Source organism: Leptopilina heterotoma, unplaced genomic scaffold (assembly GCF_015476425.1).
Source record: "Leptopilina heterotoma isolate Lh14 unplaced genomic scaffold, ASM1547642v1 Lhet_68, whole genome shotgun sequence".
Classification (NCBI taxonomy): domain Eukaryota; kingdom Metazoa; phylum Arthropoda; class Insecta; order Hymenoptera; family Figitidae; genus Leptopilina; species Leptopilina heterotoma.
In genome coordinates this window covers 5,742,744-5,761,132 of record NW_025111157.1, presented here as the reverse complement: position 1 = coordinate 5,761,132, position 18,389 = coordinate 5,742,744, and the positions used below count along the sequence as shown (strand labels likewise).

The 18,389-nt window shown below is 22.9% G+C and overlaps 2 protein-coding genes across 4 annotated transcripts in view; both read right to left on the bottom strand.

Moving 5' to 3' along the window:
- Nucleotides 1-595: 595 nt before the first annotated feature.
- LOC122510200 (chymotrypsin-1-like) lies at nt 596-2,729 on the bottom strand. 2 transcript variants are annotated; one of them, XM_043624668.1, is made up of 5 exons: nt 2,666-2,729; nt 2,501-2,583; nt 2,086-2,402; nt 1,564-1,815; nt 596-1,078 (listed from the first exon to the last, which is right to left on the bottom strand). In XM_043624668.1, the coding sequence occupies exons 2-5, from the start codon at nt 2,553-2,555 to the stop codon at nt 692-694; spliced, it is 1,011 nt and encodes a 336-aa protein (XP_043480603.1). In that variant the 5' UTR covers nt 2,556-2,583; nt 2,666-2,729; the 3' UTR covers nt 596-691. The 2 variants fall into 2 exon arrangements, with proteins under 2 accessions (XP_043480603.1, XP_043480604.1); XM_043624669.1 differs by lacking the exon at nt 2,666-2,729 and having other exon boundaries at nt 2,501-2,638.
- A 3,557-nt stretch (nt 2,730-6,286) lies between these two features.
- The window catches only part of LOC122510191 (attractin), a 37,067-nt gene continuing 24,964 nt past the window's right edge, over nt 6,287-18,389 (bottom strand). The window contains exons 5-12 of one of the 2 annotated variants that reach the window (XM_043624652.1): nt 16,083-16,711; nt 13,196-13,652; nt 12,553-12,955; nt 10,232-10,375; nt 9,719-9,865; nt 8,226-8,604; nt 7,714-7,951; nt 6,287-7,629 (exon numbers count right to left, since the gene is read on the bottom strand). In XM_043624652.1, the coding sequence (XP_043480587.1) occupies nt 7,384-7,629; nt 7,714-7,951; nt 8,226-8,604; nt 9,719-9,865; nt 10,232-10,375; nt 12,553-12,955; nt 13,196-13,652; nt 16,083-16,711 (2,643 nt within the window). In that variant the 3' untranslated portion in view covers nt 6,287-7,383. The remainder of the gene's footprint in view (nt 7,630-7,713; nt 7,952-8,225; nt 8,605-9,718; nt 9,866-10,231; nt 10,376-12,552; nt 12,956-13,195; nt 13,653-16,082; nt 16,712-18,389) is intronic. The other variant, XM_043624653.1, reaches the window with a different exon arrangement.

Genomic DNA, 18,389 nt, shown 5'->3' with positions numbered 1-18,389 from the left:
CTCCACTGTTGGGAAGGGAATGACAAAACTTTTACGGGGAGTTTGCCGCGTAAAACTGATGCGCGTGCGCAGAGCGGAAGAAAAATCCAATAGCCAATCAGAATCGAGAACTATTTGAAAACATTCCTGGCGCCAAATTGAAGGAATATTTGAATTTGTTACTCGAAATAAAGTAATTAAATCGTAAATAACTAAGAAAAACTAATATTTAATATTATAATTATTTCTATTATTATTACTATTATTATTACTAAAATTATTGTAATATTATCTATTAAATATAAATCTACCGAACTATTAAATATATTAATATTAAATAAATTAATTACTAACTTTAATACTAATATTAATAATTATATTATTAATAAAATAAGATACCTGGCGCAGAATAAAAGTAATATTTGAATTTTATATAGAAAAACAAAATAATTAAATCGAAAAAATAAAATTATTATTATTAAATTATCATTATTACTATTATTATTAATTTTATTCTTATGATTTACATTTTCTATGCATTATCATTATTTTAATTAATATTATCTTTTTCAATTCAGAAATATAAAAAAGACAATAGAAAAAATTAATTCTTCAACGCCGGAGGTTGAATAGGAGAAAACTGAACAAAATTTTTTCTCTTCGCTTTTCTTTAATTAGAATATAAAATTCTTTAATTAGTTCAACAGACATTTTACACATAAAGAGTGTAATCACTTTTAATTTCTTTATCCCAACAATGATCAAAACACGTTTGACAATTTATTTTTGAGTGAGCATTACGATTACCATTATCATAATCATTTTCAAAATGATCATTATCGTCACTATCAATAATATCGTGATTAAAATTATAATCATGATTATTATTTTTATTATTATTATTATTATTATTATAATATTCAAGAAGAAAATTATAAAAATTTGGATTTGAACAACCACTCTGCATTTCCTCTGAAATAAAATTCATACATCTATAAATATTGGCATATTGATCAATTTCGCCAGTACCACAACCATATAACAATGAAGCAATTCCAACTATTACTCCATTAACAACCAATGGACTGCCATTGTCAAACTGAAAAATAATTTTTTCTTTAATCAAATTATCTCTAAAAATCTATTATAATTATTAATATTTTTAAATTCTCTTCCTATTTAAAATTAACAAAAAAATCAATATTTATACTTTGGAGTTTTTTGATTATTAAAAAAATAAAAACTAAAAGTTAAACTAAAATAAATACTAAAAATTAAATTAAAAACTAAAATAAAAACTAAAAATTAAACTAAAAACTAAAATATGTAAAAACTAAAAAATTAAAACTTATTCGTAAGAATAATATAATAGTAATAATAATAATAAAAATAATAATAATAGTAATAATGATAGTAATATTAATTGTAATAATAATAGTAATAATAATAGTAGTAATAATAGTAATAATAAAAACAATAATAAAAAATAATAATAAAAATACTAATAAAAAATAATGATTCTAGTAGTTAATTTTCCTGTTCTTTGCATTAATTTTAAAATAACTATTAAAAGAAAAAACTTACGTTACAAAATCCCTTTCCTTTCTCACTTTTTGTGCAAATTCGACTTCCATCGGCAAATGATTTTGACTCTGCCATTTTGGCACAAGTTTTTACTGAATAGACATTTGTGACCAACTTTTGTAAAATATCCGGATTTTTTTCAGTTTCTGTATGACCCCAGCCAGAAATAATCGCTTCCTCGCCATCTCTCACTGGATGAGTTGGCAATTTCACCGGTTTTTGAAGGACATTGAATTTTATCTCGTCACACAGCTGAAACAAATTGCAAAATTCTTTTATCAAATTTTACAAACATACATAAAATTAATTTTTTCTACAACTTTCATTGAATTAAAAATCTTTTTTCATTTATTAATAAAATTGGAATTTAAAATAAAATTAAAATAAAATTAAATTAATAAAATTAAAATTTACAATAAAATTGAAATTAATAATAAAATAGGAATAAAATTGAAATTTATAAAATTAAAAATTATAATAAAATAGAAATTATTAAATAAAATTAAAAAAATAATTACTCACAGTGATAACGCCAATATCATAACGAATACTATCCGGATAATGTCTATGAAATAGAGGATGAGCGATTGCGTGCATTATACGATGAATTATTCCACCGTAATCCAAACTAACAGTTCCAGTAATGACAATTGAACGATCAAATGGTCTTGTATGATATTTTGCACACATTCCACCAGTTAAAATGTGCCTCTCGCTGATAATTGCACCGCCACAAATATCGCCACGTACCAATTGCTTCACAAGTGCCATGTATGGTAAATCTCCTCGATCCACGTTTTCGCCACCAAAAATTCTAGTCGTCGGTTTCTTCATTTCACCTAAAAAAACAGAAGAAGGAAAAAACAAAGACAAAAAAAATTATTTCATAACAATTCTTCTTTTTTTGTTGTCAATTTTTGCACTATATTCATCTCACCACTTCTCAATAAAATTGACAGAAGAACGACAAACAAAAGACCTTGGCTGAACATTGCTGATTCTCCAGTTACGATTTGTCAACTAAATAAAAAAAAATAGTTTTTGATTAGTTAAATTATTAAATGAAATATCAATAGGATCAAAAGTAATTAAGAAGATTTACCAAAAAGTAAATATTAAATAAAACAGTAATTAATTAAAAGTAAACAATTAAAATTAATAATTAAAAGTTAAACTAATTCACTAAATTAGAATAGAATTTCAAATTTCCAATTCTATTTCTTATAAATATTAGTAAAAATTGTTTAAAGCTAATTACATATAAAATTAAATAAAAAAAATAGAACTAAAAAATAAAGCTAATTACAGAAAATTACAAATTTAAAGTCGATTGAATTTAACTTTTTACAAGTAATTGAATAAAAATATATTCATCGCAAGTATAAAGTCGAGAAAAGAATTGAAAAATAAAAAAATATTCCTAACTTGTTATCGCAAATGATAAAATTAGTTTCGCAAGTTAATGAAAGTTATAGTTATTTTCGTTAATTGCGCAAAGAATCAATTCGATCGTTTACAATAGAAAAATAATTATTAAAACCAAATTACAAAAACAAAATAAAATCGCAACATTAATTAAATACAATATTTAACACAAAATTAATTAAAAATACATTTTCTAAACTATATAAGTAAAAAAAATAAATACAACAAGACCTTATTTTTAACGAGAATGTAAAAATATAAAAAATAATTTCAAAATTACAATATTCTAATTTCACGACAAAAAAAAAGGAACGATTAAATTTGTCGAATTTAGAAAATGTATATTACAGAATAATATAATTTCGCATTATGTATATCAATTTATTTAAACAATATTTGTTTTATAATACAATTTCATGTTCTGTCATTCGCGCAGCATTCAGTCTCATTCGCAATGTGTGGACTATGTAGATATTTTTTTTTAGCATAAAAATACAGTTGTGTGTTGTTTCACTCTTTTTTCGAAATACGTTTTCCTCTCTTTTTCTCTTTTTTTTAGGAAAATGCCATTTGCCAGTCTTATATAAATGTTTGAGCTGCCTTCTTATTACAATTACAAGGTACACTACAATTATTATTTAAGGTTAAAAAAAATTCTACAATTTTAACAATCAAAAATTTAGAAATCACTTTTTTAAAATTTTTAATCCTTACGAATCATTTAATTCTTGCAATTTAAAAGTTTCAATTTAAAAATAAAATAAGATTACTTAAAAATAAAATAAAAACAAAATAAGAAATAAAATAAAAACAAAATAAGAAATAAAATAAAATAAGAATAAAAATAAAATAAAAATAAAATAAAGTAAAAATGAATAAATAGAAAATAAAATAAAAACAATCGAGACATTTATTAATATTTAATTGTAAAAATAAAAATTTTGGATTTCTAACTAAATTTGCTCGAATTGAAAAATACTTCCGGATATATGACACAATCGTGTCAATAATAGTCAAAAAATTGTTAACCCTTGAATTTTGTATTTAATTTACAAAATAGAAAATAAAAAGTTTGATTCAATTCCATTAAACAAATTACAAATTTATTTAATTCGAATCGATCAATTAAAAATCCAAGGAGAAAAAATTTCTAAACGACCTTACAGACCGAATAATGTACATATCTCTTTAATAATATCAAGCTTAATATTAAAATTTTTACAACAGATCTGTTTAGAAAATTCTACATCCACATTTTTTTAGAAATTCTTAAGAAAAATTTCTTATTAATTAATTTTATTCACTTTTCTTTTCGAAGAAATAAATAATTTCTTCCATCGTTATTTATAGTAAATTTCTAAAATAGCAAGTGAAAAAATTGCTTTTCGGCAAATCGCATTCCTACCATATATATATAGTTTTTTTTTCTATAAATCTTGTCACACATTTTTTAAGATTCGCACTCACAACATTATTAAGACTAGAATAAGCTGAATATACAATCCGATGTGGTATAAGCCTTAATGTTAAAATATACAGAGAAATGTTTAAATTTTTCTTTGAAAAGAAAATAATTTTTGTCAATAAATTTCAAAATTTTTATCAAAATTTCAATGAATTTGTACAATTGAAAAAAAATTGCACAAATTCAAAAATTACCTCACAAATTATGAGAATTTTATTCAATAAGATCTAATTTTGTTCATTTGAATCAATTTCACGTATTTCTTTATAGAAATGAATTTGTCATATCCTTAAAAACTTTTTACCATTTTTTTTATTATAATTCATACATCGACTACAATTCGATGTAATAATTATAAAAAAAAATACTAGAAATTTACATAGACAAATTGTCGAAATATTATTTCGCAAAAAATGACAATATGTGCGCAAGAAATTCAATTTTCAAAAGCTAAAAAATAAAAATTTTTCCTGTAATTCTTCGTGTCAGATTTAATATAATTTAATACATTTCACATTTTGAGTCATTAATTTAAAACAATTTTATCCTCTAGGCCGATCGTCTTTAAAATTAATTTTAATAATTTAAATTTTCAATTTGTGACCCTTTCTCTTTATTACAACAATAATTCAATCATTAAAAAAATCAATTTTAACATTAATAGAGAAGAGAAATTTTTCTTTAAATGTAAAATTAAAGAGAAATTAATAACATTTTAAAAAGATATAGAATCTTATTTACATTTAAACGGTTTTCCTTATACTTTGAAAAATATTTTAATTAATATTGCAAAAGAGCCGTTTTATTAAAAAACAAAAAGAATTTTATTATAAAAAAATTCTTAAATGACTCATAATTGATCTGCATTTTAATTTTTATACATACCCTACATATATATATAATATATACAGCGATCTTAAGAATTTGTTATTCTTAACAATAAAAAATTACAATACAAACAAAGCGAAACGTATTGAACATTTTTCTTTTTACTTTTCGCTTTTCATATCCTTTCTTTTTTCTTTTGTAATTTTAATATTTAAAAAAATTATTAACCCTACAATCGATGAATTATTATGAAAAACATTTTTCAAAAATGTTCACAATTCGCTACCGATTAATGCATTTTATGAGAAGAGCAATGAATATGTTATGAGAAAAATAGTAAATACTTTCTTAAAAAAAAGGAAAAAAAAATTTCTCCCCTATTTCAAAAAATGTTTTTTTTTTCTATTTACACAACCCTTGAAGAGGGGGATAATTTTTTCCCTCTCAAGAATAATTAGGAGAAATTTTTTCTTTCTTTTTTTTTGTTTGTTGTTGCTAAAATGTGCAAACGTATACGAATTCGTTCGACTATTTACAATAAAAAATGTCAGTACAATTGGTAATTAATATTAAAAAATTTGACGTGGGAAGCGAAGTGTTTTTTTGTTTGTTTATTTATTGAAAACGCGATTCCTTGGCTCTAATTTCATTCGTATATCAAAGTATCGAATAAAAATAAATATTTTCCATTCTATACTAGAAAAACTGGCTGCCATCTATTTTTTTCTACAAAAATCTTCTAATATATACTGAGTATCGAAATTTTAAATATCGTTCTTTTCTTTTTTAATCGAGCCCGACGTTTTTTTTTTGTACATAATTCTATTCTTAAAACTACATTCGAGTTCAATTTCGTTCTTGAGATTTTTTTTTTTTTGCACAAAAATTAATTTTCAGTGTGATTTTTTATTTTTTCCTATGAATTCTTTAAACTTTAATCAGTCCATTTAAAAAAAAAATTGGAATGTCAAGGATTATTTCCAATTATTGAAAAAAAAAATTAAAAGAAGAATTGAAAGATTTCTAAAAAATTCTTGAAAGGAAGAACGAAACGGAATTCAATATCAAAATTAGTAAATTACTATTTAATCTAATAAATTGAAAATTTCCTAAAAAACAAAGCTTTCCTTTTTTGAGTATTAAAAACCTAAGGACGAAGTTAATTCCATGGAAAGTGAAAATCTAGACGAAACTATCACTATTATTGCAACGACTTCGTTCCATTAAGTTTCAGAATCACTATTTTGAAAATTTTCCAAATATTCTTGGAACCATTTAATTATTTTAATTATACAAATTCGTTTGTCAAATTAATGAAAAACGTCCGAAGCATTGAGATAATTATTAGAAAAGGAAAAATTAAAACATTTTTAAAAATTTGCAAAGAAAAAAGCCTGGACGTTCGTCATTAAAAAAAAACTCCCTAGCCCTGCATTCAAAAATGAAACAATAAAAAAAATGTTTCACTCTTCAAAAAGACTCTCTAATATTTTTTTTATATATATATACAATTCTGTACAATTTCTCGCATCGATGGAATTAATTGATTTCAATATTAATTAAATTAGCATTTTATCACTAGAAACTAATATTAATTAATATTAATCAATATCTTTAATTAGTTTATTAATTTCGTAATAAACTATTCATTAAATTTACGATTTTACAGTAAACTAACGGAAGAGAAAATTAAAAACAAACATCTAAATAATATTACTACATATAAAATGAATACGTATGGGTATTAAAAAAAACTTGAAAATACGTTTTTCTCTAGCTTGGCGTGAAAAAAAACTCGCTCAAATAAAATTGAACTTTAGAATACAATATTAATTAATTAGTAAATTAATTAATTTCAGCTAGACCAGTCTTCTTTTAAAAAAAGGGAGAAATGAACACAAAACTGGCAAAAATAAAAAAAAAGGCACCAAAGTCTTAAGCGATAAATATTTTTTCCTAAATGAGGAAAAATTGGACCTTTCCATCGACGCAAGTTAATTTTATAAAGTGGAACGACCTTTGAGAAGTCTCCTAATTAAACATTATCCTGGCGAGTTTTTATTCAATTATTATTAATATTATTTTTTTTGTTTAATTTACCGCTAAATGCACGTGGAGTCTGGATGTTGGCTGGCTGATTTTCTCGATTTCTTCGGCTCCTTTGTCGTTAATTCTTGAGATGGTCTTCGAGGACTGCCCAATGTTACGAGGGCAGAAGCAACCGCCAAACCGGCACTTTGTCCTTCCGGTGTATAAGGCTCTCCACCAGTTGGTAATCTGACTAGCAATGATAAAACCGCTGCTCTATTCCCTGAACATGGCTCAAGAGCAATTGGACTCGGTGCATCCTGAATAAAAATTTTTTAATTGAAAAATGTGTTTTTATTTTTAAAAAGAAGATATTTTTTAAAAAGAATAAAAAGATGATGAACCTTTTTCTTCTTCCGCGAATTATTCAATTCAGACTCATTTCTATCAGTTTCGGAATCGCTGCTGTCACGTTTTTCAATTTCAACCAGAACTTGACTGAACGCTCTGTTCGCCATTTGCTGCATCTCAACGAAAAGCCTCTGCCTCCTTCGGTACAGGTCGTATTTTTGTTTGATTTTCCAGAGGAATGCTGCCACCATCAGAAGAGCGAAAAAACACCTGTGCGGAGTCATGTAGTCTCTAGTTTACAAGTAAGTACTGCCTGAGGTTCAGGATAACAGAAAAGAAAACGCATTCGCGAGCAAAGAAAACAAAGAAGCCGCGCCCCATTTTTCAAAACATAATTATACATTTTTTTACTCTCCAAAAATTGGAAAATAAATACCTAAATGTTTTAAAAACAAATGTTTAAAATTCAAAACGAGAGAAAAAGAAATTAAAAAATTGCCCAACAAAAAAAACCATGGAAAAATATTAGCGAACAATTGAACAAAAAAAAAACAAATACACTTACGTGGAAAATGTGATGAAAAATTGTTGAAGATTAAGTTTTGAATATTGGGAGAATGAGATTTGTATCCACAATGGTGGTTGGAAGTCATAAACGTATACGTAGAAAGTGGTGAGTGTATTGTTGTCCTCGCTACCAAAATTATAATCGGTTTTGTAGAAACGTTGTTTGTACGTTGAACAATTCGTGTGCAAAAGTGGCAATTCGGGACTGTTGATCTTCTTGAATGTGATATTCATTTTTGCGAACACAGAGCACGTTATTGTGAATTCTGCGTCGACATCAGGTTTAGGCGGCGAATTCTTAAAATTAATCGCTGTGTAATGACGATCCTCTTTCTTGCTAAGATTAAATGTAAATTGATAATCAATCGCCAGGTCGTCTGTAAAAAAAGAGGAATAATTATGTAAACTTTACAATTTTTAAATAACTATCAAATATCACACTCGCGAAACGTGGTATTCAATTTTTTATGAATTCAATTATTATGTTTTTATATTTAAAATGCAATTTCAATTTTTAAGTAATTTCAAATTCCATAATTATAAAAATACAATTAACTGATTAATTATGATTACTTAATATTTTTAAAAATTTTAATACAATTCTTCTAAACAATTCAATTAATTTTAAAAATTCTATAAAAATTATTAACAAGAATTCGCTTATTTTCATTAATAATAAAATTCTTTGCAGAAATTCAATTATTTCCATAAACAATAAAATTCTTCAAAAGAAATCAATTATTTTTGAAAATTTTAATAAAATTCTTTGTAGGAATTCAATTATTTTCAATAATTTAAATAAAATCTGGAATTCAAATATTTTCAGTACAATTTTAATAAATTTTTTTTAAGGAATTTAATTATTTTCAATAATTTAAATAAATTTCTTTAGAAAAATTCAATTATTTTCAATACATTATTTTAAATTAATTTATCAAAAAAATCATTTATTTTAAAAATTTTAATGAAATTCTTCTTAAGAATTAAATTATTTTCATAAAAAATAATAAAATTCGTCGTTGAAACCTAATTAATTTTAATACAATTTTTAATAAAATTCGTTACAAAAATTGAATTATTTTCATAAGTTATAATATTCTTTGGAAGAATTCAATTATTTTAAATACAATTTTATAAATTTGTCCCGAAATTCAATTATTTTGAAGAATTTTTTTTAAAATTCTTTGAAAAATTTCAATTATTTTTAAAAATAACAAAATTCTTTGTAGGAATTTAATTATTTTTAATAAAATTTCGGGATAGAATTCATTTATTTAAAAAATTTTAATGAAATTTCTGGATAGAATTCAATTATTTAAAAATTTTAATAAACTATGTTTATGTTTTAGAGTTAATTAATTTAATAAAATCAGTAAATCAATGAAAAAAATTTTAAATTACAAATACAAACAAATTGTTGTTTAATAAAGAAATGTATTGAAATTTAGAAAATAAAAATAAAAAATATCAGTACGTGTTGATTTTACTTACAAAAACAAGATCCTTTCGTCGGATCTCCATGATAAAGACCACTCACATCACAGCGTTCACAATGATCACCAGTAATGCCTTTCGTTGTACAGAAACATTTTCCCGTTTCACTGGTGCATTGACTGGCCTGACCATTACAAAAACAACCTGAAAAAACATTTAAACATTATTTTTTGAATGTCAATAAAGAATTTAAAATACAATCCTTAACAATAAATTGAATCCTTAAAAAACAATTTGAAAAAATTTCTTTTAAACATCTTAAAAACATTGGGAAAAATACAAAAATAGGATTCGAAAATGAAAATCAGCTCTAAATTTCAATTAGTCCAATTACAATGCAAATTACCGCACATGTACGTCTAAATTTAATTCCTTAATTTGAATTTATCGTTTTAATTAAAATTTAATTTCGTCTAATTTTAAATTTGATTTTAAATGAAATTCAAATGTCAGGAGAATATTAGAGTTTCTTCTTTTAAATTTTTTCATGAATTTAAACTATATTCTTACGCTGACAAGTTGCGCCATTAACAGGACTCCCGTAATATCCAGGGATACATTTATCACAGTGGGATCCATACGTTAAATTAGCACATGGTTGAATGCAAACGCTGCTATTTGGAAGACACGTACTGTGGCCATTACATTGGCAAGCTGAAAATTCATTGGAAATTAGTTCTAAATTCATTAAAAATTAATTCTAATTTCTTAAAAAATTTATTCTCATTAAATGAAAATTATTTCTATATTAATTCGAAATTAATTCTAAGTTCATTGAAAATTAATTTTAAATTGAGTGAAAATTATTTCTAAATTAATTCGAAATTAATTCAAAATTATTTCTAAATTAATTGAAAACTAATTTCAAGTGAAAGAAAATTATTCCAAACTAAATTATAAATTATTTCCAAATTAATTGGAAATTAATTTTAAGTTAATGAAAATTATTTCTGATCTAGAAAACGTTACGCGCGCGAAACACAATATTCATTTTTTTATTCTGTAAATTACAAAATTTTTTATTTTTAAATAATTTTAGATTCAAAATTTTAAAAATTCACTAATTAGTTACAAAATAAATTAATTAGGTATTAATTTTTATTATTTTTAACAATTCTAATAAAATTCTTCGAGAGAATTCAATTATTTTCATAAATAACAACATTCTTTGAAAGAATTCAATTACTTTTATAAACAGCAAAATTCTTGCCAGGAACTCAATTATTTCAATTATTTAAAAAAATTTTTTTTAAACTTTTCATAAGAATTCAATTATTTAAAAAAATTTTGATAAAATTCTTCTCAGGAATTCAATTATTTCTAAAAATATTAATAAAATCCAATAATCAAATTTTTAATTATAATTATTAACAGAAACAATTGTTTTAAAAAGTTTTAAAAAAATTCCTTTTAAAATTCAATTATTTTCAAAATTTTCAATCAAGATTATTAAAAAAAACTAAATTATTTAAAAAAAAATTTAATTATTTAGGGAAACTAACAAAATTATTCAAAAAAATTTAATTTTCTAGTAATAATTTCAATAAAATTTAATAATAAAATTATTCATTACAAATTATTAACAAAATCGATTATATTTGAGAAATTAAAAAAATTCTTCAGAAGAATAAAATTATTTTCAATATTTTAAAAAAATTCCTTGAATGAATTAAATTAATATAAAAAATTGTAATATAATTCTGAGAAGAATTTAATTATTTTCTAAAAATTTTTATGAAACTCAATAATCAAAATATTTTTAATTACAATTATTAAAAAACACGATTATTTAAAAACTTGAAAGAAATTCTTCATAAAATTTAATTATCATTATAAAATTTTCTAAAATTATTAAAAAAAAACTCCATTATTTTCAAAAAATTCAAAGAAATTCTCCAAAACAATTCAATTATATTTTTCCAAATTTTTAATAAAATTCTTTACGAGAATTCAATTATTTTCATAAATAATAAAATATTTTTCGAAAATTCAAGTATTTTTAATACCATTTAATTAATATATTTCGAAAGAATTCCATTATTTTCAAACATTTTGATAAAATTCTTCGATAGAATTAACTTCTTTCAAATTCATTGATAAAATTCTTTTCAACAATTAAATGATTTTCAATACATTAATTTTAAAATTTATTTAAAAATAAAAATTATTTAACAAGTTAGGAAACTAAAAATCAAACAACTAACTTCAAAATGCAAACAGATTACGTGAATACAACGATTTATTAATATTGATTAATGATTAATTGAAAATTATTTCCAAATTGATTGGAAACGAATTGAAAATTAATTCGAACTAAATTATTTCTAAATTAATTCACCAACGTTACATTGAAAAATAACTTAAAAAGAAAAAAGTTGGTAATACAGAAAATACTAATGAAAGTAAATTAATCAAAATGAATTAAAACTCAATAAAAAATGAATCAACTAAAATTAATTTCTAAAAATTAAGTAACTAAGTAATTAATTTCAAATGAGTAGTAGAAAAAAATATAATTTAAATTAATAGGATACAAAATTAAACATTAAATGTTTAATTTTGTATCCTATTAATTTAAATTATATTTTTTTTCTACTACTAAAATTTCTTAAATCTTTTATTACAAGACAACTTATTTTTTTCTATTTGAAATTTACTATATTTTTTCATATTTATATTTCTTTATAAACTTTTTGTAAAATTTTCTACTCAATAATAAATATGAAAAAATATAGTAAATTTAAAATAGAAAAAAATAAGTTGTCTTAAAGATTTAAGAAATTTTTTAAATGATGACAATTATAAGTAACAAGAGATTGTAATGAATTTACTTGGACATTCGGTGAAGTACCACCGATCATTAACGCATGTGTCTGTTCCAGAGTTCCAGTGTCGAGCTCCGCCGCTCATACATCGTCCTCTTCCCGTTCCTGAGCCATCGTCACACCAGCCACAAGCCGGATCGGAAATACAATTCGAGCACGACGAATAGAAGCTACACCACTCTTTTCCCGTTTCAGTTGCACGACAACGTGAATCAAGTGTCGTCCACTCACGACATTGTCCATAAGGAAAACTCGCTGGATATGCATTTCTATCAACGCACTTCCCCTGATTCTGACACCAAATACATTCCGATTCCGTGCAATTTCTACACGACGTATACTCCACACATGGACTGCGACACGTGTCCATTGTCAGTCGCTGGGACTGAGTCACATTGATGGCCATTAGCTTTTGTTTCGGACAAATAAACAAATTAAATATAATAATTTACGATTTAAAAAAAAGTCAAACTCTCTCCATTGTGCACCCAATTTAAACAAAACATTTTTGTAAATAATCTTCTCATTTGAGAAGGTAAAAAATAAATAATAAATAAAATTAAAACAAATAAATAAATTACGTAAATACAAATCTTCCTCTATCAGAAAACAATATTTTTTCATAGTAAATGAAAAAATGACTACTTACATCTCGATTTTTGGCGATGGGTTTACATCGATCGGGTCCATTGGACCAAGACCAGGTACAGTAAGGATTACTGGAGCATGCTTGACACGTGTGAAATTGAAGACATTCAATTCCCGTGTGCGCTTCACATTGATCTAATTCGGTAACGACTGCGCGTCCTGGCGGAAGTCGCATATGACAAATTTCATGGGAACAAACTTTACCGCACCAAACGCAATTATATGATGTTTGAACGCATGCCGAACAATCAGTCAATAATCGACAAAGTTCCTTGAGCGATGTCATTCCTCGCGATGGTGTTTCATCAAAGCATTTCATATAACTCTCATCACGTCGCCTATCAATTTTTGTTATTGGCACACATTTATTCTCCTTTCTGTCCCAAACGCACTTTACTCCAATTCTGGCGTTCAAACAATTTTGATACGTTAAATGCTCACAAATTCCAGGCGTGTATCTGCAAAATAAAATGAATAATATGAATTAATTATTCAAAAATATTATAAAAATTACAATTACTTTAAAAAATATATAAATAACTAAAATAGAAATTTAAATTAAATTCATAAATAATTAAATTCTTTGCAGGAATTCAATTATTTTTACAAATTCTACTAAAATTATTCCCAAGGATTCAATAATTTTCATAAATAATAAAAATTCTGCGTAAGAATTCAATTATTTTAATAAATAACATACTTTTTTCAGGAATTTAATTATATTTAATACGATAGGTATATAATTTTAATAAAATTCTTCGCAAAGATTGAATTATTTTCAAAAATAATAAAATATTTGGCGAAATTCAATTACTTTCAATACGATTTTAATTGAATTCCTCGAAAAAATTCAATTATTTTCAATAATAATTCAATTTCTTGAAAGAATTCAATTTTTTTTAATAATAATTAAATTCCTCGAAAGAATTAAATTATTTTTAATATTAATTAAATTTCTCGAAAGAATTCAATTATTTTTAAAAAATTGAATAAAATTATTTGCAAAATTTCAATTATTTTCATAAATAATAAATATTCTTCGTAATAATTCAATTATTTAAAAAAAATTTAATATCATTTTTTGCAGGGATTCAATTATTTTCATAAATAATCAAAATATTTAGAGGAATTCAATTATTTAAAAATAATTTTAATATCATTTTTTGCTGGAATTCAATTATTTTCATAAATAGTAAAAATATTTAGCGAAATTCAATTTTTTCATTATAATTTTAATTCAATTATTTTAAAAAATTTTAATTAATTTTTATCAAATAATTGAATTAATTTCAAATTCAAAATTTTTAAAAGTTACAAAAATTACAAATAGTAATGTAAACATTCATATAAAATGTTATCAAAAATTTTATCTTTTAAAATAGAAAAAAAATCACATATTAAAGCAAAATTATAGAAAAAAAAATAAATTTCTAAATTTTTTTTGCAAATAAATATTATTACAAAACTTTAAGGCCTAAAAATTTCGTTTTAACCGATTTAAATTACAAGAAAGTCGAAAAAGTCGGTTATTTTTTTCAAACTTATCACAAAAAGTTGATTTTTTATTTCTCTGTATTTTCTCTGGTATCCGAAATTTTTTTTTAAAAGTTTAATTATTTTTAAGTAAGTTATTGATATTTTTTAATATTATTCTACAAAAATCATGATTACTTTTAAAAATTGTTGTGAAAATTTTTAAAACAGAATACATAACATTTCTTTCAATAATAAAGTTTTAATTATTTTGTTCTAAAAATTAAAACTAATTCTTCTAAATTCAATGATTTGATAGAATTTTTAACTAAATCCATTTAAAAGTCTAATAATTTTTTAAAACAAGTATTAAAATATTTGTTTTCAATATTAAAAATTTTAATCTTTAAACATTTTTCAAATTGAAACTTTTTTTTAACTATTTCTGACAATTATTATCCTAATTTTTACAAAATTCAATTATTTTTTAGAATTTCTAACTAAAACAAATAATTTTTAATCTTTTCTTTAAATCAATTATTTTTTAAATTCGTTTAAAATTCAACTTTTTATACTTTATTTACGAAATTTCAAGATTACTCGACTTTTTTTAAAATTAAATTATTTAAAAATTCTGCTAATTTCAAAAAAATTGGAACTAAAATTTTTCAGAAAACTAAGTTCTTTAAAATTAGTAATTAAACTTACTAAAAATTCTAAATTTTAATTTGAAATCTTTAGGAAATTTAATTATATCTAAAAGAAAATTTGACAATAAGAAGCAATTATTTTCTAGAATATTTTTTAAAATTTCTTTTCCAAATCAATTATTCTTGTATTCAAATACAAACATTTAATTTTTTTTAGTTCAATAAATTTATTAAATTCTATTTTCTTTTTCATTTTCACTTTTAGAAATGTTTATTTTCACTTCCATTTTAACAGGTAATAATTTTTACTTTCATATTCACTTTTACTTTCCATAAATATTCTTCAATTCCATTTCTAAGTGGAAATAAAATTGATGAAAATATAAAAGTAAATTATTGAAAGTGAAAATCTTTCAAAGGGAAAGTAAACATGAAAATATAAATCTTTGAAAATGAAAAGAAAACTGAAAATAAATTATTTCTTATGTGAAAGTCAAATGAATTTACCTAATCGACTCACAGGAAAAGATTTGACTTTAATTATTTTTCACACTACGAAAATCGAAATAAGTTGCATTATATACCAAAAAGTCTAATATTTTAATACTAAATATTATATTTAATATCATGAATACTAAGATATTCGGGACACAGATTAGATAATTTTATTGTTACCCAATTATCAGAATATTTAATCACAAGGTAACGATTGATTTCCTCAAAATAAAAATTGACATAAACGATGCAAATAAAAAATAGAAATACCTGAGCATATCAGAGAGCATTTGTCCATCGAAACCACCATAAATATACATTGATTTCTCAAAAACCGTCGAACTGTGTCCATATCGTGGAAGATTGACCATTTCCTTGGGCGAATCTTCCCACTTATCAGGCGAGCCTTGCCACTTCATTGGAAATTGATGCCAAGAATCGCAAATTGCATCGTAGGCAATTGTATCGGACGAATAGCATCTCGCGCCATGCGAATGAAGTGTATCATTGTGCGTATTACCACCGAATACAATCATCATGCCACTAGTGATGAAAACTCCAGTGTGGAAGAATCGTGCCGATGGGGCGGAAGTCAGTAGTCTCCATTCTTGTCTCATATAATTGTACGAGTACAATCTACTCGTTAGTGTTTGCGAAAGTTGTGACTCCGAAATGCAACCACCATAAACGTAAATAAGATTTGTCAATGGATCGTGTGCCGAACTGTGTCCATAACCACCTTTCACCGGGAAACCATAAGTCTCCACTATTTGCCATTCACGTGTTCCAAAATGATACTCCTGAACGGTATTCAAGTAACCATATTGTGGCGAGTGACCGAATATTATCACCATTTTCTCCGTTTTCCCGTGAACTAGATTTGCCGTGTGTCCCGCCACCTGAAATTTGTTAATTTAATTTAATGCTTCGAAGATAAAAAAACAATTAATTAAACAAAATTGTTTTCAACTAAAAATCATAATTTAATTTGTAAATTTAATTCAACACTTTAAAAGATAAAAATAACTACTTATAAAATAAAAATACGTACTTATTGTAGTAAATCTGATTTTTATTACTCCAAAATATGGTTTATGATATTTATTTCATTAAACAAAACACTGGATCTTATATATTTTTACGTTTTGTTCCATGTAAAATTAAGAAATTACTTTTTAGATTTATTTAGACTCAGAAAATTATTATTTGCTTATTCAAAGAATAAATTTTTTAAAAATATTTACGTAAAGAAAATCAGAAATTATATTATTTTCCATAATTTTGTTTAATTACTGGATTTCATTTTACACACACATTACACATTTTACACATCATATTTTAGTTAAAAACAATATTATTTTTATTATTTTAATTTTTTTAATTTTATAACTTTGAATCGGAAATAATTAAATTTTTGCAAAGAATTTTATTAACATTTTTGAAAAGAAATGAATTGTTTCGACGAATTTTCTTACAAACTTTTTTTTAATACTTCAATTTTTTCTAGTAATTTAGTACAAATTGCACTAAAATTAATAGAATTCTTCTAAAAAATTTTCTTAAAATGTTTAAAAATTAAATTCTTTCAAAGAGTTTTATTGAAGTTTTTAAAAATAATTGAATTCTATGAAAAGAAAATTTATTAAAATTGTACTGAAAATTAATTAAGAAGAAATTTATAACTTTATAACCGAAGAATTTTATAATCTTTTATGAAAATAATTCAATTCTTACGACAAATTTTATTAAAATTCTATTAAAAATACATGAGAAATAATTAAATTTTCTCTAGAAATTTGATTAAAATATTAAAAATAATTGAGTTCTAGCAAAGAAGTTTAGTATTTATGAAAATAATTGAATTCTTGAGACGAATTTTTTTAAAATTTTTTTAAATAATTCAATTCTAATAAACATATTTTTAAAAAATATATGAAAATAATTTAATCTTTAAAGAAATTATATTATTAAATAGAAATCAATTCTAATAAAGAATTTTATCAAAATTTTATAAAATAATTGATTTCTTTTAAGGAATATTATTGAAATCTTTTAAATTCCATCAAGAAATTTTATTGAAATTTTTTAAATAATTTTATTATTTCGCTGTAAATTGAACTTCTTTCAAGGAAATTATTTTAAATTGTATTGAAAATAATTGAATTTTTAGAGAAATTTTATTAAAATTGTATTTAAAATAATTGAATTCTTCCAATGAATATTGTAAGTTATTAAAATAATTCAATTCTTTCATGGCATTTAATTAAGACTGTATTAAAAATAATCAACTTTCTGTGAAGAATATTATTATTTATAAAAATAATTGAATACTTGTGAAAAATTTCATTAAAATTCTTGAAAATAATTTAATTCTTTCATGGAATTTAATGAAATTTAAAAAAATAATTGAATTTTTAGAAAAATTTTATTAAAATTGTATTTAAAATAATTGCATTCTTCCAATGAATATTATAATTTATGAAAATAATTCAATTTTTCTGACGAATTTTATTAAAATTGCATTAAATTTGCATTAAAAATAATTAAGTTCCAGCAAAGAATTTTATTATTTATGAA

Coding starts and splice junctions, on each gene's coding strand:
- LOC122510200 (XM_043624668.1), bottom strand. CDS start 2,555: ATGTTCAGCCAAGGTCTTTTGTTTGTCGTTCTTCTGTCAATTTTATTG. Junction 2,403..2,500: donor GTCAATTTTATTGAGAAGTG/GTGAGATGAATA, acceptor CTGTTTTTTTAG/GTGAAATGAAGAAACCGACG. Junction 1,079..1,563: donor AAGGAAAGGGATTTTGTAAC/GTAAGTTTTTTC, acceptor ATTATTTTTCAG/TTTGACAATGGCAGTCCATT.